Source organism: Mycteria americana, chromosome 9 (genome assembly GCF_035582795.1).
Source record: "Mycteria americana isolate JAX WOST 10 ecotype Jacksonville Zoo and Gardens chromosome 9, USCA_MyAme_1.0, whole genome shotgun sequence".
NCBI classification, from domain to species: domain Eukaryota; kingdom Metazoa; phylum Chordata; class Aves; order Ciconiiformes; family Ciconiidae; genus Mycteria; species Mycteria americana.
The window spans coordinates 17,911,118-17,932,515 of record NC_134373.1 but is presented as its reverse complement, the minus strand read 5'-3'; the positions used below and the strand labels follow the sequence as shown (position 1 = coordinate 17,932,515).

General features: G+C 43.4%; 1 protein-coding gene across 1 annotated transcript in view; it reads right to left on the bottom strand.

Annotated features, from left to right (window-relative positions):
- The window catches only part of LOC142414557 (titin-like), a 243,793-nt gene that overhangs the window by 173,098 nt on the left and 49,297 nt on the right, over positions 1–21,398 (bottom strand). Inside the window, exons 45-75 of the mRNA XM_075511917.1 lie at positions 16,098–18,641; positions 15,120–15,398; positions 13,459–14,022; positions 12,752–13,033; positions 12,375–12,653; positions 11,726–12,004; positions 11,349–11,627; positions 10,940–11,227; positions 10,541–10,819; positions 10,159–10,440; positions 9,773–10,051; positions 9,384–9,662; positions 9,011–9,289; positions 8,605–8,892; positions 8,226–8,504; positions 7,806–8,087; positions 7,399–7,677; positions 6,977–7,255; positions 6,593–6,871; positions 6,179–6,466; positions 5,705–5,983; positions 5,217–5,498; positions 4,336–4,614; positions 3,946–4,227; positions 3,163–3,441; positions 2,750–3,037; positions 2,267–2,545; positions 1,887–2,165; positions 1,506–1,784; positions 1,115–1,402; positions 696–983 (exon numbers count right to left, since the gene is read on the bottom strand). Coding sequence (XP_075368032.1) covers positions 696–983; positions 1,115–1,402; positions 1,506–1,784; positions 1,887–2,165; positions 2,267–2,545; positions 2,750–3,037; positions 3,163–3,441; positions 3,946–4,227; positions 4,336–4,614; positions 5,217–5,498; positions 5,705–5,983; positions 6,179–6,466; positions 6,593–6,871; positions 6,977–7,255; positions 7,399–7,677; positions 7,806–8,087; positions 8,226–8,504; positions 8,605–8,892; positions 9,011–9,289; positions 9,384–9,662; positions 9,773–10,051; positions 10,159–10,440; positions 10,541–10,819; positions 10,940–11,227; positions 11,349–11,627; positions 11,726–12,004; positions 12,375–12,653; positions 12,752–13,033; positions 13,459–14,022; positions 15,120–15,398; positions 16,098–18,641 — 11,268 coding nt within the window. The remainder of the gene's footprint in view (positions 1–695; positions 984–1,114; positions 1,403–1,505; positions 1,785–1,886; positions 2,166–2,266; positions 2,546–2,749; positions 3,038–3,162; positions 3,442–3,945; positions 4,228–4,335; positions 4,615–5,216; positions 5,499–5,704; positions 5,984–6,178; positions 6,467–6,592; positions 6,872–6,976; positions 7,256–7,398; positions 7,678–7,805; positions 8,088–8,225; positions 8,505–8,604; positions 8,893–9,010; positions 9,290–9,383; positions 9,663–9,772; positions 10,052–10,158; positions 10,441–10,540; positions 10,820–10,939; positions 11,228–11,348; positions 11,628–11,725; positions 12,005–12,374; positions 12,654–12,751; positions 13,034–13,458; positions 14,023–15,119; positions 15,399–16,097; positions 18,642–21,398) is intronic.

The following is a 21,398-nucleotide window of genomic DNA, read 5'->3' as shown; positions in this document are numbered from 1 at the left end:
CAACAACTAAAACTATGTTCTGCCAACTCTGAAGCCTGCTGCGTCAGACAGCTGGAGCTGTAAAAAACACATGAAGGATGATTGCTCCACCCAACGGAAATTTTGCTGTTACCTTTGAGGTGCAAAAATATCCCCAGGCCAGCATGAAAGATTTGACAAGCCCTTCACCCTCAGGAGCAACAGAAACACGGTAGGGATAGTTTCACTTACACATCTTTAAAGCATATTTCTGCATGAAGAACTTAAGTGATTCATAGTCTAGATTAAATCAGCAATTCAGAACTCCAACTGAAATCTTTAGCAAATTTGAAAGAGTCCCAATGCTGGCCTACAAATGCAAGGTAGTTGTATTCACCATATCACTGTTTTCCATATAGTAGTTGCTATGTATGAATACCACTGTGACTGTAGTTTAAGCACTAGTGCCAAAGTAAAAAGCAGGGTGAGTGCAACTCTCCATACAAACAGCTTCACAAGGGGACCTTTCCCCTTGGAGATTTTGCGGGCAAACAAGGCTTCTAATGTCATGCAGTATGATAGGAGAAGGTCTCCACATGGTATATGTCTGCTTTCTGGAAAGCTACTTTCTGTATATTTCCAAGGGTGGAAGGGTGAAAGATGAGACTTAGTAACAAAGAGGTCTCTTTGCCCAAGAAAAAGAAAACACACAAACAAAGGTGACTTAATCTTAATACCTTTGACACTGAGTTGGGCTGAGCAAAAGTCTTTCCCAGCTTCATTACTAGCTTGGCAAGTATATTGGCCAGAGTCTCCTTTACCCACTCTGAGCACTCGAAGGTGAGCTATGTTGGCTACAAATGTAATATTGAAGTTTCCTCCAGTTCGGATCTCCCGACCATCCTTGGACCAGGTGATGTGTATTGGCTGGGCTCCAGTAACATGGCATTCAAAGTCAGCACTTTCTCCAAAAGGCACATCAATAGATTCTGGTTTGGTGTCAAAGACAGGTGCTTGCTTGGGTTCTAGAAACACGAGAAAACAGTGTAATACTCATACCTCGCAAAAAAGCTAATCCAACACACAGATACAATCACATGCATGGAATGGGAAGGGGGAGCCTGCGATCCAGAAAAAGTTTTGTAAGCCAACACACCTGCCACTGTGAGCCTAGCACTTGAGGTGGCAGTGCCCACAGCATTGGTGGCTGTGCAGGAGTACTGCCCGGTATGATTCATCTCGGTTCGCACCAGTTGCAGCACTGCAACATTATCTACAAAGGATGTGTGCACATTGTGGTCATCGCTTAGCAGCACGCCATCTTTATGCCACGTCACAGTAATGGGTTCTGAGCCGTTGAGCCGACACATGAACTTAAGGGGTAAACCAACAGGGTGCTCGATGTCCTTTAATTTTCTTGCAAAGGAAGGTGGTCGTTTGCGCTCTAGAAGAAAGCAAGTAAAAGATAAATATGCCCCAGGAAGCAATTATTTTTATAGTTTTGCAAGAGCAAAAGAATTTGTAGCAAGCTAATATAAAATTATCACCTTGAACTGTTAAGACAGCCTTTGTAGATGCAGTTCCTACACTGTTTTCTGCCTTGCAGATATATTCTCCACTGTCGTTGCTAACCACTTTGTTGAAAATAAGTGTAGCAACATTGTCTTTAAAGAACACTTTGTACTCAGGAGCAGACCTGAGTTTTGTATCACCTTTGTACCAAGACACAGTGATTTCTGGTGTTCCAGCAACGCGACATTGCAACGTTGTATAATCTCCAACTGACACTTCAAGAGGTTCCAAGTGTGTAACAAAATAGGGAGGTTCTAAAAAAGAGAAGCAATTAGATAGGCTCATTATAGTGCCAGGCCTTGGAAAGCACACACTTGAAAGAACAGGCAAGAAAAAGAAGCAAAGGGAGCACACACCTAGAGTGGAGACTACAGCCTCACAAACATCTCTTCCTGCCTCATTTTCAACATGGCAAGTGTATTCTCCTGCATCTTCTTTGGTGCTGTCAAGTATTTCCAGGATGCAGGATTTCTCTGTGGTGGTGATGCTACACTTCTGAGATTGAGTGATGGTGTGGCCATTCTTCTTCCATGTCACAGAGATGGGCAGGCTGCCTGTGTAAGTGCCCTCCAGAATGATGGGCTTGCCAGGCTCCACATACTGATCGCTCAGTTTCTTCACAAAGACAGCCGGCTCTAATGAAGGGTAAGAAGTCACAAATGTTGAGCACAGCGGGACAAATGGAGGGAAGGAAACAGTATTTTAAGGTAAATAGAGAGAATCAATCTTTACAAACCTTTTACTGTAAGGTGTGTTGTACAATTTGCCCTGCCAGCATCATTAGTCACTAGGCAAGTGTACTCCCCACTTTGGAGAGGAGTTACATCAAATAACTCAAGCTCCACAATGGAGTCCTCCAAGTAGATATTGCATTTGTCCCCTGGCACAAGCTCATTGGCCCCTCTAAACCAGTTCACCTTAAAAGGAGGGGTTCCTCTGATAACACATGTAAAAGTGATGCTTGTGCCTGGCAAGACATCCAGAGGCTCTGGTATCCTCTCAAAAGAAGGTGGTTCTAAACACAGAAGAGAAAAAGAGAGATAAGACAGGTTGCTACAGCATAACCCTGGCATTTCCACACACCTACTGAAGATAAAGAACAAAATCTTTATTTTTCAGTCAGTAATTTTCCTTGAGTATATTTAAAAGACCATAGGTAATTTCAAGAGAGAAAGAGAAAAGAATAGCTCAGAGAGCTTCCTGACTATCATATACTGACCTTGTACAGTCAATACAGCACTGCATTCATCTGAACCAGCTATGTTGGTAGCTTTGCAGGTGTAAGTTCCAGTATCTGAGTCGCTCAGTGAATTTACTTCTAAAATACATAGGTTATCTGAAAAGGAGATTTGATGTTTTTCCCCATTGACTAACTTAAGTCCATTTCGGAACCAGGCAACAGAAATAGGAGGCGAACCCGACACTTTGCATTCCAGCAATGCTGAGGAACCCAGGACACAAGGGGTTTCCTTTAGTTTTCTTGTGAAAGAAGGAGGAATGATTCGATCTGCATAAGAAAACATAATAAATCCACGGTTAGAGAAAAAAGGAGGGAAGGAACGGAAGAAAGGAAAGAGAACATGACCGAAAGAAAGTTTTTGCAAAAGATAGAAGACAAGCAACCCAACCAACCTAAAACATCAACCGATGCTGTGCAACTGCTTTTCCCCACGTCGTTCTGCACTGCAAAAGTGTACAATCCACCATCTTCCTTTTCTGCATCCATAATTTTAAGTGTAGATACTTTATTGAGGAAAGTAATTCTGTATTTTTGGCTGCTGGCCAGCTCTTTGCCATCCTTGAACCACCCAGTGAAGAGCTCTGGTGTGCCTGCCACTTTGCACTCCAAAGTACAGGCGTCTCCTATAGTAACTCTCATTGGCTCTGCTTTCTCTACAATGACTGCAGGCTCTGGAAGGAGAGACCGGTAACATGTATGGTGAAAACAGGATTTGATTAGTACTAGCTATAAGTACTATAGTACTATAAGATGGAGCTTACACATTTGATACTAAGGATATCTCAGTTTTTTGGGCTAGGGAATTTTTAAAGCTCTGTTTTTTCCACCCTTTGTTCTACCCTAAACTGGAGATTTCAGATGCTCTGCAAAATGAAGTAAAACTATTTTTAAACTCCTAGGAGAGAAATGTAACTGTCTGTCCCTCCCCAAGCAGGCATGAGCAGAAGACATGACTTAGAAATCCAGTCAACTGGATCCCAACACAGTGTAGAGGCCTGTGGTTCCTTTCACCCCTACCCCTGGACAACTGGAAATAAGGAACCTGACTACTGCTTGTTGGGGACACAGGGACTTGTTTTGAATGCAGAGGCATAAGCAAAGCATACAGCTGACACTAAATAGCCAAGTTCCTAACTTAAAAAAAAACTTCTATGAACTTGGGCTTTTTTACCAACCTAGAATAGTTAAGGTAGCCATGCACTCGCGACTTCCAGCATCATTTCTGATCTGACAGATGTATTTTCCAGCATTGCTTGTCTCTGTGCGCACAAGTTGTAAAGTTGCAATATTTTCCATAAATGTGATCTTCGTGTTTTCACTTTCTCTAATAATTTCCTCTTTGTCTTTAAGCCACTGCACAGAAATCGGCTGGGACCCCTCCACTCTTGCTTGTAACTCTACTGGTTCACCAACCACAACAGTCATGCTGTTTATTTTAGTCAAGAATTTTGGTGGTTCTGAAGAAGAAATATGCAGTTATAGTAAATACTCACGGTGTCTACGTAAAGAAGAGCAATGCAGTGCCATTGGGAGCACTGCAGAAGGCATATGTGCCAATACTTTACCTTTCAGCTTCACAGTGCAAAAACAAGTGTCACTTCCTACATCGTTCTGTGCTTTGCACTGATATTCACCAACATCTGCAGCTTCAACATTAAGAATGCGAATGCTTGTATGGTAGTTTTTGGCTGTAACTTTATACTTCTTACTACTGCGGATTTGTCTCCTGTCTTTGTACCAGGTAACGTCAAATGGTGGTGTTCCTGAAATCTCACATTCCAGGCTAACCTCGGTTCCTTTGAGCATGTCTACTGGAGAGGGCTTCCTACTAAAGACAGGAGGTTCTAACAAGGGAAGAAAGGAACATTTTTAGAAAGGAGTCTGGAGCTATTTGACCAACAAACAGTTTACTGATACAGCTTCTACACAATGACACTGCTGAGAAAATCAATAGAATGGGTAAGGACTTTCCTCATTTTCTGGGCACATTATGAAATGATCTTGCAGGTAGGTGAGCATTCAGAGCTCTCAGCTCCTCTGTAGAAAAGGTAAACAGAGGGGTGACCCTTGGCAGAGAAGGTACAGGTCTCATTTAGCTGGTAGTAGTCTCAAATACGGGGTGTAAAACTGACACTGATCAATTTGGGTCTGTCATTTTTCTTCATATTTCAGCTCCTTGATATAACAATTCTCACTATGATCTGTCTTGGATGCTAACAATCATAGAACTGGGGAACACCTAGCTTAGGACTCATCTGCATTAAGAACAACATCTCTCTTGTTTAGGCCCTGGCAGAGGGGGTGAGGGGACATCAAGAAACAAACATGACATGAAGAAAAAGGCAGTCCTGAAATAAGAAATGAATCTCATGTTCCTGTGGATTTCCAAGGGATAAAGCCACCAGGGAAAAATAGGATGTAGTCAGAGAACAAGAGGACAGCTAACCTTTCACTGTGACTTTGGTGCTACAGCTGGCCTTGCCGGCGGGGTTGTGAGCTTCACAGATGTAGTCACCACTCTCATCAGTACTGAGATGATTCATTTCAAGCACAGCCACAGAGTCAATGAATGATGTCCGGAATTTTTCACTGGCAACAATTTCGTGGTCATTTCTGAACCACACTACTTTCATCTCTGGAGATCCGCTTACTTTGCACTCAAGCCGGGCTGAGTCACCCTGCTTGACTATTTTTGCCACCTCCAGCTTCTTAGCAAACTTGGGTGGTTCTAAAAAACCAGAAAAGTGGGGTCAGGAAGGTCTGAATTAATACTGGAAAGAAAAGAGGAGGGAAAAGAGCCAAACAACTGTGGGTTGCAAACCAGGGTAGGGAATTCACTTGGCAGTGTATCAAAGATCACTGAGATGGGCTGGGCAAAAAGGAAAGAAAAGAAATAAATGAAAAGACTGCAACACGACAAGAAAGAGTGCACACCTGTTACCATCAATGTTGTAGTGCAAGAGTCACTGCCAACGTCATTTGAAACGTGGCAAGTGTAGCGCCCACTCCTAGAAGTATCCACCGAATAGAGGGTTAAGAACCCAGTTGACCCTTCAATCCCAATGAAACAAGTTGGACCAGATACAAGTTCTAAGTCTTCTTTGAACCACTTTACTGTAAAGGGTGGTGTTCCTTTTAGTGTGGCCTTAAACTCCACTGTGGAATCTGGGATGGCTTGCTGGCTTTCAGGTTTTACTAAGAAGCTTGGTGGCTCTGCAGTTTTTAAGAAAAAGAAATATTCAGTTACATCAGAAACGTCTAAGAATGAAGAAAATTAGCGAGGTAAGCATGGAGACCAAGTTTTCAGCATTAATATTAAGAGGTATAAGAGTGTTATGTTAGCATAAGATTTAGGTATTTTCCCAGCATCTATCACAAATAAGAAGTAGTAGTAAAAGAGTTTCAAACCTTTCACGGTCAGGACAGCACTGCAAGAATCGTTCCCGGCAACATTAGAGACACTGCATGTGTAATTTGCACTGTCTGCCAGCTCTAGATTAGCAATCTCAAGTGACACAGTGTTCTCATGGCACAGGCTTCTGTATTTTGCACTGTCAGTTATCTCTTTTCCATCCTTAAACCATTTTGCAGTAATGGGGAGTGACCCAGAAACTTTGCACTCCATTTGGATAGAAGATCCCAGAACGGTATCCTTTTTGGCTAGCTTTTTGATAAATGCAGGAGGAATTGATTGATCTGCCCAACACAAAAAATGGCAAAAACACACTGGTTACCTTCTTGCCTATCTTTCACAAACAGAGATTATTATTTTTTCATTCCCTCCCTGCTGGATTGGCGAATTTGCCAAATGACAATACAAACCTAGCACAGTCAGAACAGCTTCACAGGTGCTACTTCCGAAGTCATTTTCAACCTTAAAACTGTATGTACCACTATCCTCCTTTGATACAGGTTCAATCCTGAAACTGGCCACATTGTTTTCAAAGCTCATTGTGTAGTATCTACTGGGCAGGAGCTGTTTGCCATCTTTGTACCATCTTATTCGGAGCTCTGGTGTCCCAGCCACAGTACACTCCAAAGTCACGGGGTCTCTTTCAGTGACTTTAAGTGACTTAGCCTTTTCTATGATCCGTGCAGGCTCTGAGGTAGAAAGTGTATAAAAATGGCAGTTAGCTATGCAGATAGGGGTCTGATTTTGCAAGTACTCATCAAGGATGAGCTTGAAGGGTCACACCTTGTACACACCTTGTACAAAAAGCAAAGCAAAGCACTTCTCCATGCCAGACTCGTTCTTTGCCTGGCAGGTGTATCTCCCTCTGTGGCTGAGGTCAACATTGGTAAGTTTCAGTGTGGCCACGCTGTTCTCAAAGGTAATATGGTGGTGCTCATCGTCTTCTAGTATTTTCTCATCTTTTGTCCATGACACAGATAAGGGTTGAGCACCTGCTATGACGCACTGGAAGAATGCGGTACCTTTCAAAATGCTAGTGACGTTCTCCAGCTTCTTGACGAAGGATGGCGGTTCTGTGGTGTGAGGTTTTGTTTGTTGTTTGGAAGAGAAATCATGGAAAAGGAAGAGGGGAAAGAGAGACCATATAAAGTCATCCTAGTCACTACAGTTTAGCTAGGGGTTGTACTGTTTGGGGTATGCTTCCTAGAGGACTGACCTTTCAAGCTGAGCCTTGTGCTGCAAGAACAGCTGCCACCTTCATTTGATATAATACACTGATATTCACCAACATCTGAGACATCACAGTTAGTCACATTAAGAGTAAATACTGATTCTTTGGTGGAGATGGCATATTTCTTGCTGCTGAACATCTCCCTATTGTTCTTCAGCCACTTCACCTCAAATGGAGGAGTACCAGTCACCTCACACTCGAGTGTGGCCTCCAAACCCTTCACCACCTCGGTGGGTCTCAACTCCCGGACAAATGTTGGAGGCTCTACAAAGAGGAATGAGGGGAAAGTAAATAGTAACCTTGAATGGTTTTGAGGGGAGAAGAAGTCTCCCCTACTCCATCACCCCAGCTATGTGGCATAGCTGGATGATGACAAGATGTTCAAAACCAACCTTTTACTTTCAGCTCGACGCTGCAGCTCTCACTACCTGCGTCATTGTGGGCTTCACAAACATAAATCCCACTATCTGACACTCTGGCTTGAGTGACTTTCAAAGTGGCTAAACCATCTATGAAGGAGATGCCGTACTTAGCTTGGTCAGTCACTTCGTTCCCATCCAGGTACCATGTGACGTGGATCTCTGGTGTGCCTACTACCTGGCACTCGAAAGTGGTGGACTGTCCTTCACGCAAAGCTACTACAGAAGTTGGCATCTGAATAAATCTGGGGGGCTCTAGAAGATGGACAGAAAAGGTGAGGCTTTATAATATTCAAGGTGGTTTAGAGAAATACAAGGATTTCCTACCCCCTCCCCCCAAATTGCACAGAAAAATCAGAACCACAAAGATAAGAAGAACATTGGGTTGCACACCTTTTACAAACAGAGTTGCTTTGCAAGTTGTGGTCCCCATATCATTGCTTATCTGACAAGTGTAGCTCCCAGAGTCAGATGTCCTAGCTGAGAAGAGCTCCAGTACACTAGATGTGTCATCCTTCCAGACAGATCGATTGGCTCCAGAAAGGAGCTCCTGGCTGTCTTTAAACCACTTTATCTGCAGAGGAGTAGAGCCTTTCACCAGTGCTTTGAACTGAACCCTAGCATTGGGCACAACCTCTTGGGACTGGGGTTTTTCCACGAAATATGGTGGTTCTATAACATGTAAAAAGGAAGAAAGAGGATTACTCTGAGACAGGGAAATTCCAAAATTATGAATGAGACACCTAAAACAAGACAAAGAAGGAGCTCAAACCTTTGACTGTTAAGAACCCACTGCATTGGTTGCTTCCTGCCTTATTTGTTGCTTCACAGGTGTAAGAGGCACTGTCTGTACCTTCCAGTTTATTGATTTCTAGAAATGCAGTATTATCATGGAAAGAGTATTTGTGCTTTTCACTTGCTGTTATTTCTTGGCCGTCCTTGTACCACTGAATACTTATAGGATGTGAACCAGACACGATGCACTCCAGGTGGACATAAGATCCCTTAATGCTGTCCATTTTCTTGAGCTTTTTGGTGAATTTAGGTGGTATAATGAGATCTATCCAAGACAGAGTAAAAAGACAAAGTATGAAATTCAACCTTGATTGCAGCAGATGTCAGCTCAGGAGAAAAGATTTTGTATGTAAAAACAATAACGAAAGAGAGCCCATACACACCTAGGACATTAATGCTGGCAGAACAGCTACTGCTCCCAACGTCATTGTGAACCTCAAATATGTATTCCCCACTATCTTTCTTTTCTGCATGAAGCACCTTTAGGACTGAGACAGTATCTGTAACACTGATTTTATATTTGGGGCCTAACGTCAGTTCCTTGCCATCTTTGAACCATTTGGCTGTAACATCTTTCGTTCCCGAAAATTTACATTGCAAGGTTGCTGGGTCTCCCTCAGTCACATCTATTGACACAGCCTTGTCCAGGATTGTAGCAGGTTCTGTTGTAAACAAGGAGATAGAGTGTTAATGGCATCTGTAAACATCACAAGGGAACCATCTGAGATCACTGCAAGCCCTCAGGGCAGGACCAACCTTTGACAGTCAGCAGAGCAGAACACCTCTGAATTCCCGCCTCATTTTTAGCCTGACAGAAATATTTCCCATCATGTTTCAGTTCAATAGACCTCACCAGAAGAGTGGCAACATTGTTCACAAAGGTCATTTTGATATTGTTGTCTTCAATCACTTCATCATTGTCTTTCAGCCAGGACACAGTGATGGGCAAGGAGCCTTTAATAGCAGCCTGAAACACAACTGTGCCCCCTCGAAGGGAACTAATGTTTTCTATCCTCTTCACGAACTGTGGGGGCTCTGGCAGGAGGAAAGTGGCTATGTAAGTACAGGTCTGGTGCATGACAGTGTGGCATGGAAACCACACTGGGATAAGAGCATGCTAGTGGTGTTCTGCACCTTGCACTAACCTTTCAGTGTGACCTCCGAACTGCAGAGGCAGCTCCCAACATCGTTTGTTACTCTACACTGATACTCGCCAACATCAGAAGCATCAAACCTGAAAACGTGGAGGCTAATCAAAGATTTCTCAATGCTTATTCTGTGCTTCTTACTGCTCCGCACGGGTTTATCATCTTTCACCCAAAACACTTCAAAGGGAGGTGTGCCAAGCACCTCACACTCCAAAACCACATCAGAGTCCTTCAAGACTTCCATGGATTGAAACTCCTTGCTAAAATAAGGTGACTCTACAGTGCAAAAGAGAGAGTGCAGTTTGTATTAATCATACTTTTGAAGCCTGTAAAACTGCACTGAGTTTAAAGAGACTAACTGGATGGCTGGATGTCACACACACCTTTGATTGTAACGATGCTACTGCAAATATCTTTTCCAGCATCATTTTTGGCCTCACAGATGTATTCCCCACTGTCTTCAGTCTCAACCTCTGTAAGATGGAGTATTGCCAAGGATTTTGCAAAAGACATCCTGTATTTGTCACTCTCTTTCAGCTCTCTATCATCCTTGAACCATGTGATTTTAATCTCAGGAGTACCAGTGACTTCACAGGTCAGCTCAGCATATCCACCTTTCTTTACCAGATGGGTTGGCTCTAGCTTCTCCTTGAAGGCAGCAGGTTCTGTGAATTTAAGAAAAGTGTTCAGGACAAAGAAGGCACAAAAGAGCACCACTGGGTCAATCCAGCAGCTGAAAGTTTAAAAGAGAGTAAGAATGCAAACCTTTTACAAACAAGTTTGCACTGCATGTTACTGAACCAGCTACATTGGAGACTTTGCAAGTGTATTTTCCAGAGTCTGTTGGTTTGACCGCGTAAAGCTCCAAGTAACTTGCTAATGCTTCTGTCATAATGTAGCAGGCTCCTCCTGTCACCAGCTCAGTATCACCTTTAAACCATTTCACCGTCAGTGGTGTTGTGCCTTTAAATGTGCCTTTGAAACGTACGGTTGATGCAGGCAGTACATCTTGGGACTCTGGTTCTACAGTGAAGCTGGGTGGCTCTAGATTGCGTTGAAAGGAAACAATTGTCAAGAGTAAGACACATGGCCTGCACTTTGGGGAAGAAAAGTATTATCACATGAAAAGTAAAACTCCAAGAAATGTGAAACAGATTGCCAAACCTTTTATAAACAAAGTGCTACTGCTCTCTTTGCTACCAGCAGAGTTTGTGGCCCTGCAGATGTAGACCCCAGCATCACTTGCATCTAGGTGTTTTATTTCCAAAGATGCAGAGCCTTCTGCAAAGTGTACTGTGTACTTGGCACTTGAAGTGATCTCAGTGTCCTGCTTAAACCAAGAGACGGTCATTGGAAGAGAGCCTGAAATTTTGCAGTCTAGGCGGCACGAGGTGCTAATGATGCTGTCAATATTCTTCAGTGGTTTAGTAAAGAAGGGAGGAAGAGTGCGATCTGTTGAGAGTGAAAAAAATGAAAGAAACCAACACATGAGCAAAACAGGCATGAAGTTCTGCTTTAGGCTCTGTTGGGCTCAGAACAGAGTAGTAGGGCTCTGCAAAGAGTCAGTACCAACCTAGCACAGTGAAGCTGGTAGTACAAGAGCTGATGCCCACATCATTGGATATCTCAAAGGTGTACTCGCCACTGTCCTGCATTTCAGTGGCATAAAACTTGAGCTGGGCAATGTTATTTTTAAAGCTGATCCTATATTTTTTGCTGGCAGGTAGTGGCCTTCCATCTTTGAACCATTTGGTTTTTAGCTCTGGAGTGCCTGTGACAGTGTACTCCAAAATGGCTGGTTCCCCTGCTGTTACCTGGATCATTTCGGATTTTTCAATGATTTTGGCAGGTTCTACAACAGAATTAAACAGCTGGTGTTAAGGACAAAAGGAAATTGCTCTTCCTCTCAGGTGGGAAACAATGCGGGGATCACAGCACTACATCACTGACCTTTCACTGCTAGTTCCCCAAAGCAGGACTGGCTTCCTGCCTCATTCTCAGCCACGCAGGTGTATTTGCCACCAGAGCTCAGCTGGACACCGGTAATTTGCAGTGTTGCTAGACCGTGTTCAAATGTCACTCTCACTTTGTTATCATCTTGAATAATGTCTTTGCCCTTCATCCACATCACAGAAATAGGCTCTGACCCTTTCACCACAGCCTGTAACGTAATACTATCTCCAGCCAGAGCTGTCACATTTTCGATTTTCTTAACAAAAGATGGTGGTTCTAGTTCAAAGAAAAGAGACAAGAAAAAATACTCGTCTGCTACACATCATACCATGAAATCTGCTGCTTAAAGACAGTTTTATGAGACAGTATGTGCAGTACATGGTGCAATTCAGCCAAAGAGCAGGCAAGGAGAAGAGCTGCATTCCCCAGCTGGGAGCTAATGCATGGTCCTTTAAGCAAAATGTCTTTCAAATTCACAGGTTTGATGCCAGATAAGAGTTAAGATATACACAGAATTTTAAGAGAAGAAGATACTCTCCCTCCCCACCCTCCCTAGCCACCCACAAATCCAAAGAAAAGACATTTTAAGAAATAAGAGGTTCTTGCCAATCCCTTCCGTAAGTGGAGTTTTCTCTCTCGCACTGACCTTTCAAGATGTACGTTGCACTGCATATGCACTTCCCGACTTCGTTAGCTATCACACACTCATATTCACCGACATCCGCACTATTAAATGAGGACACCTCCAGAGAAATAACAGCTTTCTGAGAGGTCAACCTGTATTTTTTACTACTGCGAATCTGTTTCTTGTCTTTGTACCAGCTAATCTCAAATGGTCCAGTGCCAGCAACCTCACACTGAAGAACAGTGTTTGTTCCCTTCACTACGTCTGCTGGTTCAAGTGTTCGGATGAAAGACGGAGGCTCTATAAAAGCAGCAAGAAAGAATTAGTCACCCCTGCAAAAAAAAAAGGAAGGGAAGGTTTTTCTCAAGAATGGACTGGCAGCAGCAAGAAGAACAGACCTTTGACAACTACTTCGGTGGTGCAGCTGTCACTTCCAACCTCGTTTACAGCTTCACATGAGTAACTCCCACTGTCATCAACTTTCATCTCCAAAATATCTAACACAGCCACAGAATTGACAAAGGACATCCTGTGGGTGTTGCTTTCACGGATTTCCTTATTGTTCTTGAACCAAGTAACCTGGATTTCAGGAGACCCTTTGATTTTGCATTGAAGGCGTGCAGAGTCACCTGGGGTCAGTAAATAAGACGGATCGACCTTCTTCACAAAGGATGGTGGTTCTAAAAATGGGAAGGGAAGAAAAGGGAAGAAAAGGGAAAAGGGGAAAAAGAAAAGAGAAAAAGGAAAGAAGGGTGAAATACAAAGCTTTGAAAGGTTGGTTCCTAGTGCAAGAACAAAACATGACTTCAGAAAAGATCAGCATAATCTTTGCTGAGCTGCAGTTCTTGTGGTTTCTCTTGCCCTCTCCGTCCATCTGACTCCTGCATGCAGGAGCAATTCTTGGATCTGGCTGGTGAAAAAAATATTGAAGCAACGCACTGCACCGGAAAGCAGCAGGGGAAATGAGCAAGAGGTGAAGGGACCTGATGGCAGGTCTGAGAAGAGTTTACTGCATGATTTCAGCCCAGAGAAGTCTTTTGCCTGCAAAAGGAGAAATGGGGAACCCGACAAGAGCAAAGGTAAAGGGGGTGTAGGACTATCTTACCTCTGACTGTGACGCTGGCAGAAGAGGAGCTGCTTCCTGCCTCGTTTGAGGCAGTGCACATATAATGGCCTGAATCCTTGAGCTTAGCCAGAGGAATCTCAAGTGAGGCTATTTTGTCTTCAAAGTAAATCTTATAATCTTTGCCCGGAGGGATTTTGTTTCCATCCTTTGTCCATGCTACTGTTACTTTCCTGTCTTCATCTACCTGACATTCAAGACGTATTTTTTTATTGACTGCTGACTGCACTGACTGCAAAACTTTAATGAAGTGGGGCTTGTCTATAATGACCATTTCAGCCTGGCAAATGTCAGCCCCAAACTTGTTGGAAGCTTTGCAAGTGTAAATCCCTCTGTCACTGGTAGTGAGAACAGAAATTTCTAACACATGTTTATTTTCCACTTTGGAGATCTTGTGGTGGTCCGAAGGTGAAATGGTCGTGCCATCTTTCTGCCAGGCGACGTCAATGACCGGAGTGCCCGAAACAGTACACAGGAACTTGGCACTTTTGCCCACAAAAGTGGTGATAGATTCAGGTCTGGTAAGAAATGTTGGTGGAAGTGCTTCTGCAAAACAAAGGGGTTCAATGTTATCCAGAGGTAAGGACCAGAGCTTATGCTCTTTCTCCATGTTTGCCAGGGACAGAGAGCAAGAGGGGCCAGTTTGTCACTGGACAATCTTAAGCAAAAGAAGCCAGCAGTGAAGGAGATAAGAGGTGTTAAAGATGATGAATTTTGGCTTTTGGTTTTGTATTCTTGTGTCTGTATATTGCTCCAGAGCTTGAAGGCATTTTGAATCTCTGGAACAATGTACAAACTAAAGGAAAATAAACCAAAAGCCAGAACTTCCTCCCCCAAGACTGACATGTTTGCGCATCATTCCCTCAAGATGGACAAGTTTACATGCATTTCACAGTTTGTGCATCTTTCTGTAGTCTCTAGCATCTGACACTTAGCAAAGACCACATAAAGACTCCTCCCACAAAGAGAAAAGTCAGAGTGAAAAAATCACCTTACACTAAAAGTCCAAGAGATGATGTTTGGTTTTTTTAAAGAAAAAAAAAAAAAGAAAGGAATTGTATAGCTCTCAATAGACAAAAACGTTTGCAAATTGAAACAGCTTTAAACCCTCTTTTGTTTGTTTAAGAAGATCTATTCCCCCATCACACAGAGTTCCCCTCTGGCCATGGCACACATGTTCAGGTACGCAGAGCTGCATAGCCTGCCTCACAAGTATAGCTGCAGGATAAACATAGGGTGCTAGGATAATCGCACAATGATTATTACACCAAAGAAATCAGATTTAAAAGTATATGTTTTCTTGTTGCCTGGAAGTTAAATAAACCTTCCTCAAGAATGTATTCACAAACCAATCCCATTCTGTTGACGATCTATTTCCTCCTGCTCTCTCTTTGCCCTTCTTTTTTCCCTTCTGAAACTTTTCACACTGATTCCCTTTTCTAGGTACAGAAAGCATCTAAAAGCAGAATTCTCAAAAATTATTCCTTCTCTATACTTGTGCCTGCCAAAATGAGGTATGGATTATGTATAACAATGGCAATCAAGAGCCCTACCATAAACATTTGTAAGTATAGCAGTGAGAGCATTACAATATACCAAGATATTTTATGGAGAAGGAGAAGTGCTTGGAAGTCTGTACTTACCAGTTACTGTTAAAAGGGCTGTAGAGCTTACACTGCCGTGCTGGTTGGAAGCCTTACAGCTATACTCTCCGTAGTCCACAACCTGAGGCCTCAGGATCTCCAGTGTGGAGAGGTAGTTGGATGTGCGAATGGAGTATTTGTCCCCATCATATATCTCTCGGCCAGCTTTGTACCACTGGAACCTGACATTGGGAGCAGTCTCTACCTCACAGGTAAACTTGGCCACATGATTTACAGCCACCTCCAGAGGTTCGAGCCTTCTCCTCAGGATTGGTGCAACTGAAATCAGAAACAGAGAGTAACTCAAAGCCCTGTCTGCTGACATTCTGGAAATTAACAGTGAAGTGACTGACTGGGGGAAAAAAAAGAAAAGGTGATTTCTTGCAATCCACATAAAGTGACTGTAAAAGAAAAAAATATCTGTGAGAAATAAAAGCAGTACCAGGCTCAGTGGAGAGACAGTGTCACGGTGCATAATGACATCAGGAAACACAGTGGTGATACTGGAAAAACAATGTGCAATAACAATGCACAATAACAATGTGATACAAACATATACCACGCTGTCCTGGAGCTGTGAAAAATTATGGTGTGAATAAGAAACTGTACTAAAACTGTGCAATGACTCTAGAGAGTGAGAGAGGGTGCAACAGTGAGAAAAGTGGGAAGAGCAGGTCCACTTCACAGGCAACAATGGGAAGAGGTGGTCGGGACTGAGATATAGCTTGTCCTGACCGTGCTTGTGTGATGAGAACAGGAAGCAACAAAGTTCCTGAGCAAAGACTGGGGTGAGGGAAGTGAGAGACTTTGCGATTTGGTAAAAGGAGACCATAAATCCAGAGAGAAAGGTGGCCCTCTGATTAGTGGCATGATGGTATTAATATTGTATCTGTATTCAAAGATACAGACACATATTAGGACAGTTTCATTAGTAGAGCAGTGCATTAGAAAGGCAGTATTTTATCCCCATAATCCAACCTCTTTTAACAACTGTGAGTTTTGCTGCTGTTGTTCTTTTTCCACCTTGATTCAGTGCCTCACAGGTGTACTGTCCTTGGTGAATCTCCCCGCACACTTTGTTTATTACTAGTGTGTACGTGTCCTGATCTTGTAAAAACTTGAATTTGTCGCCTGAAGACACCAGTTTACCCTCCAAGTACCAGTTCACTTCTCTGACATTTGTTATGACAGACACCAGACTGACACTCTCCCCTTCCTCCACAACAATGTCGACCAGTTTGCTGTGTATGATGGGATAACTCTCTTTGCCCAGCCCATCCTCTGGCTTCGCAGCTCTAGTTTCCAGACCCTCTCTGCCCTCTTCCTCACATATTTCTTCCCTTTTCTCCTTCCTTTTCAGTATTTCTGTGGGTGTCTCAATGGGAACACCTGCAGAGGCTACATCAGCAATGGCTGCAGCTGCACCCACATCCTTGATTTGACCATGGCCAGTCACAGTGTTGACTACTTGTGCAGACAAAGGCTGCTCCAGGGGTATTTCTGCCTCCATAGTCCTCTCAGCCTGCTGGGGCTCCAGCTCAGAGGTTTCATCACAGGATTTTCCTGAGAGAAGTGCACTGGGATGGACCGGCAATGTTTTGGATTTTTCATCTGTCAAGAGATGTTTTTCTTCACAAACAAGAGAATAGAAAGCCTCCTTCAAGACCGTTTTCTGGTCAGCTGTCTGAATGCTGACTTCTCCCAAGGAGATTGAGATTTCCATGGGACTGAGTTCTCCTGTGGTCACAACATAGGTGCATAGGGTGTGTTTATGTTCCTTGGAGATGTTTATTGTCTGTACTTCAACGTTTTCCTTATCAGCCAACCATTCTGAAAACAAGAGGTTTTGCTCACTTACCACTGCAGCTTTCAGTGCATTTCTAATTTGAGACTTTATGTCTAAGTTGCAGCTCCTGGGAACCTGAGCAGTGAGCTGGCTCTCTTTGTTGAGGACTTGGCTTGGCTGGAGCTGGTAAGTGTACATTGTTTCATGGGGTTGTCTCCCTGCCCTTGGACACTGCCTAAGTGGGCTGGCAAGATCAATGACATGTTCCTCCTCCAGGGGCTGGTTTTCTTCTAGCAGCAAGGGAAATCTCACAGCCTGTCCCTCGTGGATTCTTGAAGCAAAGTCTTCTGCTGCTGCTTCCAGGGAAGAAATTTTCTCCAGGGGGACAGCTTGGTCCCCAGTGAAGGCCAATTCGGAGGGAAATCTGGGTTCAGCCTTCAGCTCACCTTGCATTGCCTGGAATCCCTGAAGGACCTGGATGTGGTCACCATCTATGGCATGGCTCTCAGTGGTGCTTGACACCTGTAGAAGGGCTTGGGAAGCCTCCGTCTTCAGAGCAGCCATTTGCTCTGCCGCCTTGGGGATGACTTGCTCTTTGGGCAAGAGTATTTGTGCAGCTACAGTCCCAAGGCAGCCCAGCAGTTGTGTCTCCATTGCTGCTGCAGGCACGACAACCTGGGGGCCAGCAGGGAGGGCTTGCAGTGGCTCTGCCAGAAGCCTGCTGCTCTCTTGTGTTGTGGCCACCTGGGCAAGCATCTCTTCAACACTCTGTGCAGCCAGGCAGGCCGATGGCAGGCCAGGCAAGATGTCCTCCCTGGGCAGCACGTGCTCTGCCTGGCTTGTCTGGAGCTGAAGGAGGGCCGGCGGCTCCCTCACAGCCTCAAGGCTGAGCGCTCCTTCCATGGCAGGAAGCTCGCCAGCCTCCTCGTAGGAGAGAGGACTTTGGTCTTCTGCCACTGCAGAATGCTGCAAGGCTGGGCTCTGCCTGCACACAGCATGCTCCTCGGACAGCACAAGGAGCTCAGCAGAGCATGTGGCCTCACCCAGGGCACTCACCGCCCTGCACGTGTAGAGCCCGGTGTCCTCCTCCATGCAGTCCCACACTGTCAGGGAGCCTGAGCCGTCAGGATGGTGAGCAACAGAATGACGTTCATCGGAGAAGAGCTGCTCACTCCCCTTGAACCACTGCACATTGGGGCACGTCTCCCCAGTCACAGTGTACTCAAAGATTGCAGTAGAGCCTGGTGCACACCGCACACTGTCCGGCTCCCTGGCAAAGCAAGGGACCCCTGGTATCCGCTGCCGCACGTGGAGGTGGGCACTGCATGTGGTCTCACCGTGTACATTGCTGGCCATGCACGTGTACTCACCCTCATCCTGAACACCCACATATGGGAGGATGAGGCTGTGGTCATTGCCAGCAAACACTAACTTACAGTCCGTGGATGGGGTTAGCTTCATACTGTTGAAAAACCACTGGATTTTGGGTGTGGGGCTGCCAGTAACAGTAACAGAGAGCCTAGCTACATCTCCCTGCCAGACTTCAACATTTGAGACCTGTTTGAGGAAAGCAGGGGCTTTGCCCCCTTCCTCCATTTTCATCTTTGCTTTGCTGGAATAAACTGGTTTTTCAGGCTCAAATTCAAGTGTTTTCTCTCTATCAGGCAACTGAAGGCCGCTGCTGTAGCCTTCACTTCTTCCTTCCTCAGAAGACACAATAAGAGAGCTAGCGATGTCTGTATGGAAAAAAATGATTTAGTTTTACTAGAATGTTTAAGAGAACACTTGTAGATAGCAATAAACAGTGTTAGCGCAACTATTTTTGTATATCTGGAGGCTTTCTCAATACTGTACAGCAGTTAACAATGAACATGAGGCCCTCTTGCTGTCAAATACCCACCTGCCAAAACCAGCAAGACATGCTGTGCTGTCAGGTTACTTATGAACTTCCCATCTGGATCAACATGGGTGTCTTTTTAAACCTGACATCACAGTATGGGTTAGACATACCCCCAGGGTGTACAGTGCAAGTAACAGTCAAGCAACATTGGTGCATTTCACAAATATAATTAAAGTGGTATGTGCCATACATATTTGTATGTACACTCATACAAACAAGTACAGCAGAGCAGTGCTAAGACCCTTGTTTAATTCAAAACAAGAAGAAAAAGCAGAATGCTAGAATTAGGATTGGAAAAATATCACAAACTTTTCAGTGCACAACCTTTCTTCTGGTGCAGTTAGTTCATATCTTTCAACTCTGTCTTTTGTCTAACACACTAAAATATTACCTCTCCCTTACCAGCTTTGCCCTGTTTTTGTCATTAGACCCTTATGCTTACAACACCATTATTACTAAAATCACAAGTTTGCAGCCTTGATTTAATGTCATTGATTTAAATCTCTGCTTTTAAACTCCTCCCTGTCACAATGTTGCATATTAAAACTCTCACAATACCAGAGAAAAAGAGGAAAGAGCACTTTAAGGTTTTTCTTTTTCTTGCCTTTGTGAATTCAGACATTTATGTGTTGGATCACTTTGTTCTAATGGTGGTTTAAAAATGGGAGGAAGCAGACGTCAAGAACATGTCATTCTCTGCAGACGCTTGACACTAGAAACATCAGTGAATCTGAGACTTCCAGGAATGGAACAAGCCATCCATGAAAAGCACGGCGCAAAGAAGAATTTGGAAATCAAATCCTGTTGTCCTTACTGAGTCAAGTTTGTTCAGCTAAGGCCCACAGTATTTGATGCTGGAAAGATATGGGAGTTAAAAAAGAATAAAAGAAGTATGAGCGGATAAATGTCTCCAGACACTGTAATGGTGAACCTTGATAAACCTCTCAATTACAGTGTCTTAAATTCCAAAACTTATTGTGAGATAATAATTTTTGCTGCACTCCCATAACAACTACAAAGAACAGAATATGCCATACCCAATTCTTTCTCATTGGTTTTAGCAATTATTAATCTTGCCACAAATACCATAATATACATGACATAGCACAGTGCATACAGTGACTAACTGCAGAGAAGAGGTGCTTAGGTAAAAAAAAAATTACACCAGTCCTTCAGTATTACCTACCAGCCTTGTTAAAACAGTAGGGCAGTTTCCCCAAAAATACGATGTGCTAGTGAATTTGAGAATGGGTGGCAGAATCGGGCCCGCAATAAAGTATAAAAATTGCAGAACGGAGCCCATGCTAACACACATCAGAATGCTTTATATACAGGAGTGTGGCAAAAATTAATGCACTTTTGTGTGTTCCTGGATATTTATGACAGAAAAACTATACAGATACTTTTTCCTATTTTAGCTATGTCTGTGAAAGGAATAAAGTACAAGAAGCAATGGACTTAAATAATTTACACATTTATTTCAAAAATTAACCATACATGTTAACATTCAATACATACTGATGACAAACAAACATAATTCATCCTTTTTTAAGATACTTGGTTTGTAGAAATGAAGACAACATTAAACCTGACAAAGAAATTGTGAGTTTTGTAATTCCTACGAAAGCAAAAAATTTTGAAGAGAGATGGTCAATCATGGCTTTAAGCTATACCAGTTGCCTCAGAGTAAGTTTATTCAAAACTAGAATTACTCCAGGTTTATATCATTGTAGCTTAGGTGAGACTTTGTCTCTCTCCATAAGCACATGATAGTGCTCCTGGCTAATGCATGAAACTTAAACCAAGACTTTTAAACCTACATAAACCACAAACACTGCTGCACAGGTGGAGATAAAGATGCTTGGCCATATATTTCAGATGTGAACATGAACTTGGACCTGTTTGGCTTATGGCTTCAAAAACAAGTTATGGGCCTCTTTCTACTAAAAATTTCAGTTCATTTATGTGCAAATTAAACACATGTCATAATTGCTTAGGGCCTAACCAAAGGGCCTCTGACCTTTTTGGCTTTGGACGTAAAAGACCCCTCACATCACAGCTGACGTGTAATGTCAGACAATTCATGCCAACTTTCCTAGGGACCTCTGGTGTCTAATGAATCAGTTAGTGCTACACATCTACACAAGGAATGGATTAAGGACACATCATGAAGCAATTCTTTCCCAGCATAATGTTGGGTCAGATGCTCATGCTTCTCTTTCCTACCACCATTACCTATGAGAAATCACAATTATCTCTGCCTTTTAACAACGTACAAATCTTAAATATTTATCATGGGGTCATGACTGGGAAGAAGCTGAAGTGACACATTGGTATTAGCCTCACCACTCTAGTAATTTTCCCCATGTACTGGGTCATTAGAACTTGCCACTCCTGACTTTAAGTTTATCTCGGGCAACACAATTGGGCAAAAATCTTTTGATCAAAAATTGCTATCCCAGGTGAGTGACGGGATAGTCTTAAAGATTATTGAGTTTGAGGCATGCTGACCTTAGTGTGAGGACTCAGAAATAAGAACATGCATGAACATAACTGAATGTACTATAGGAGTAGTGCTTTTATGCTTAAAATC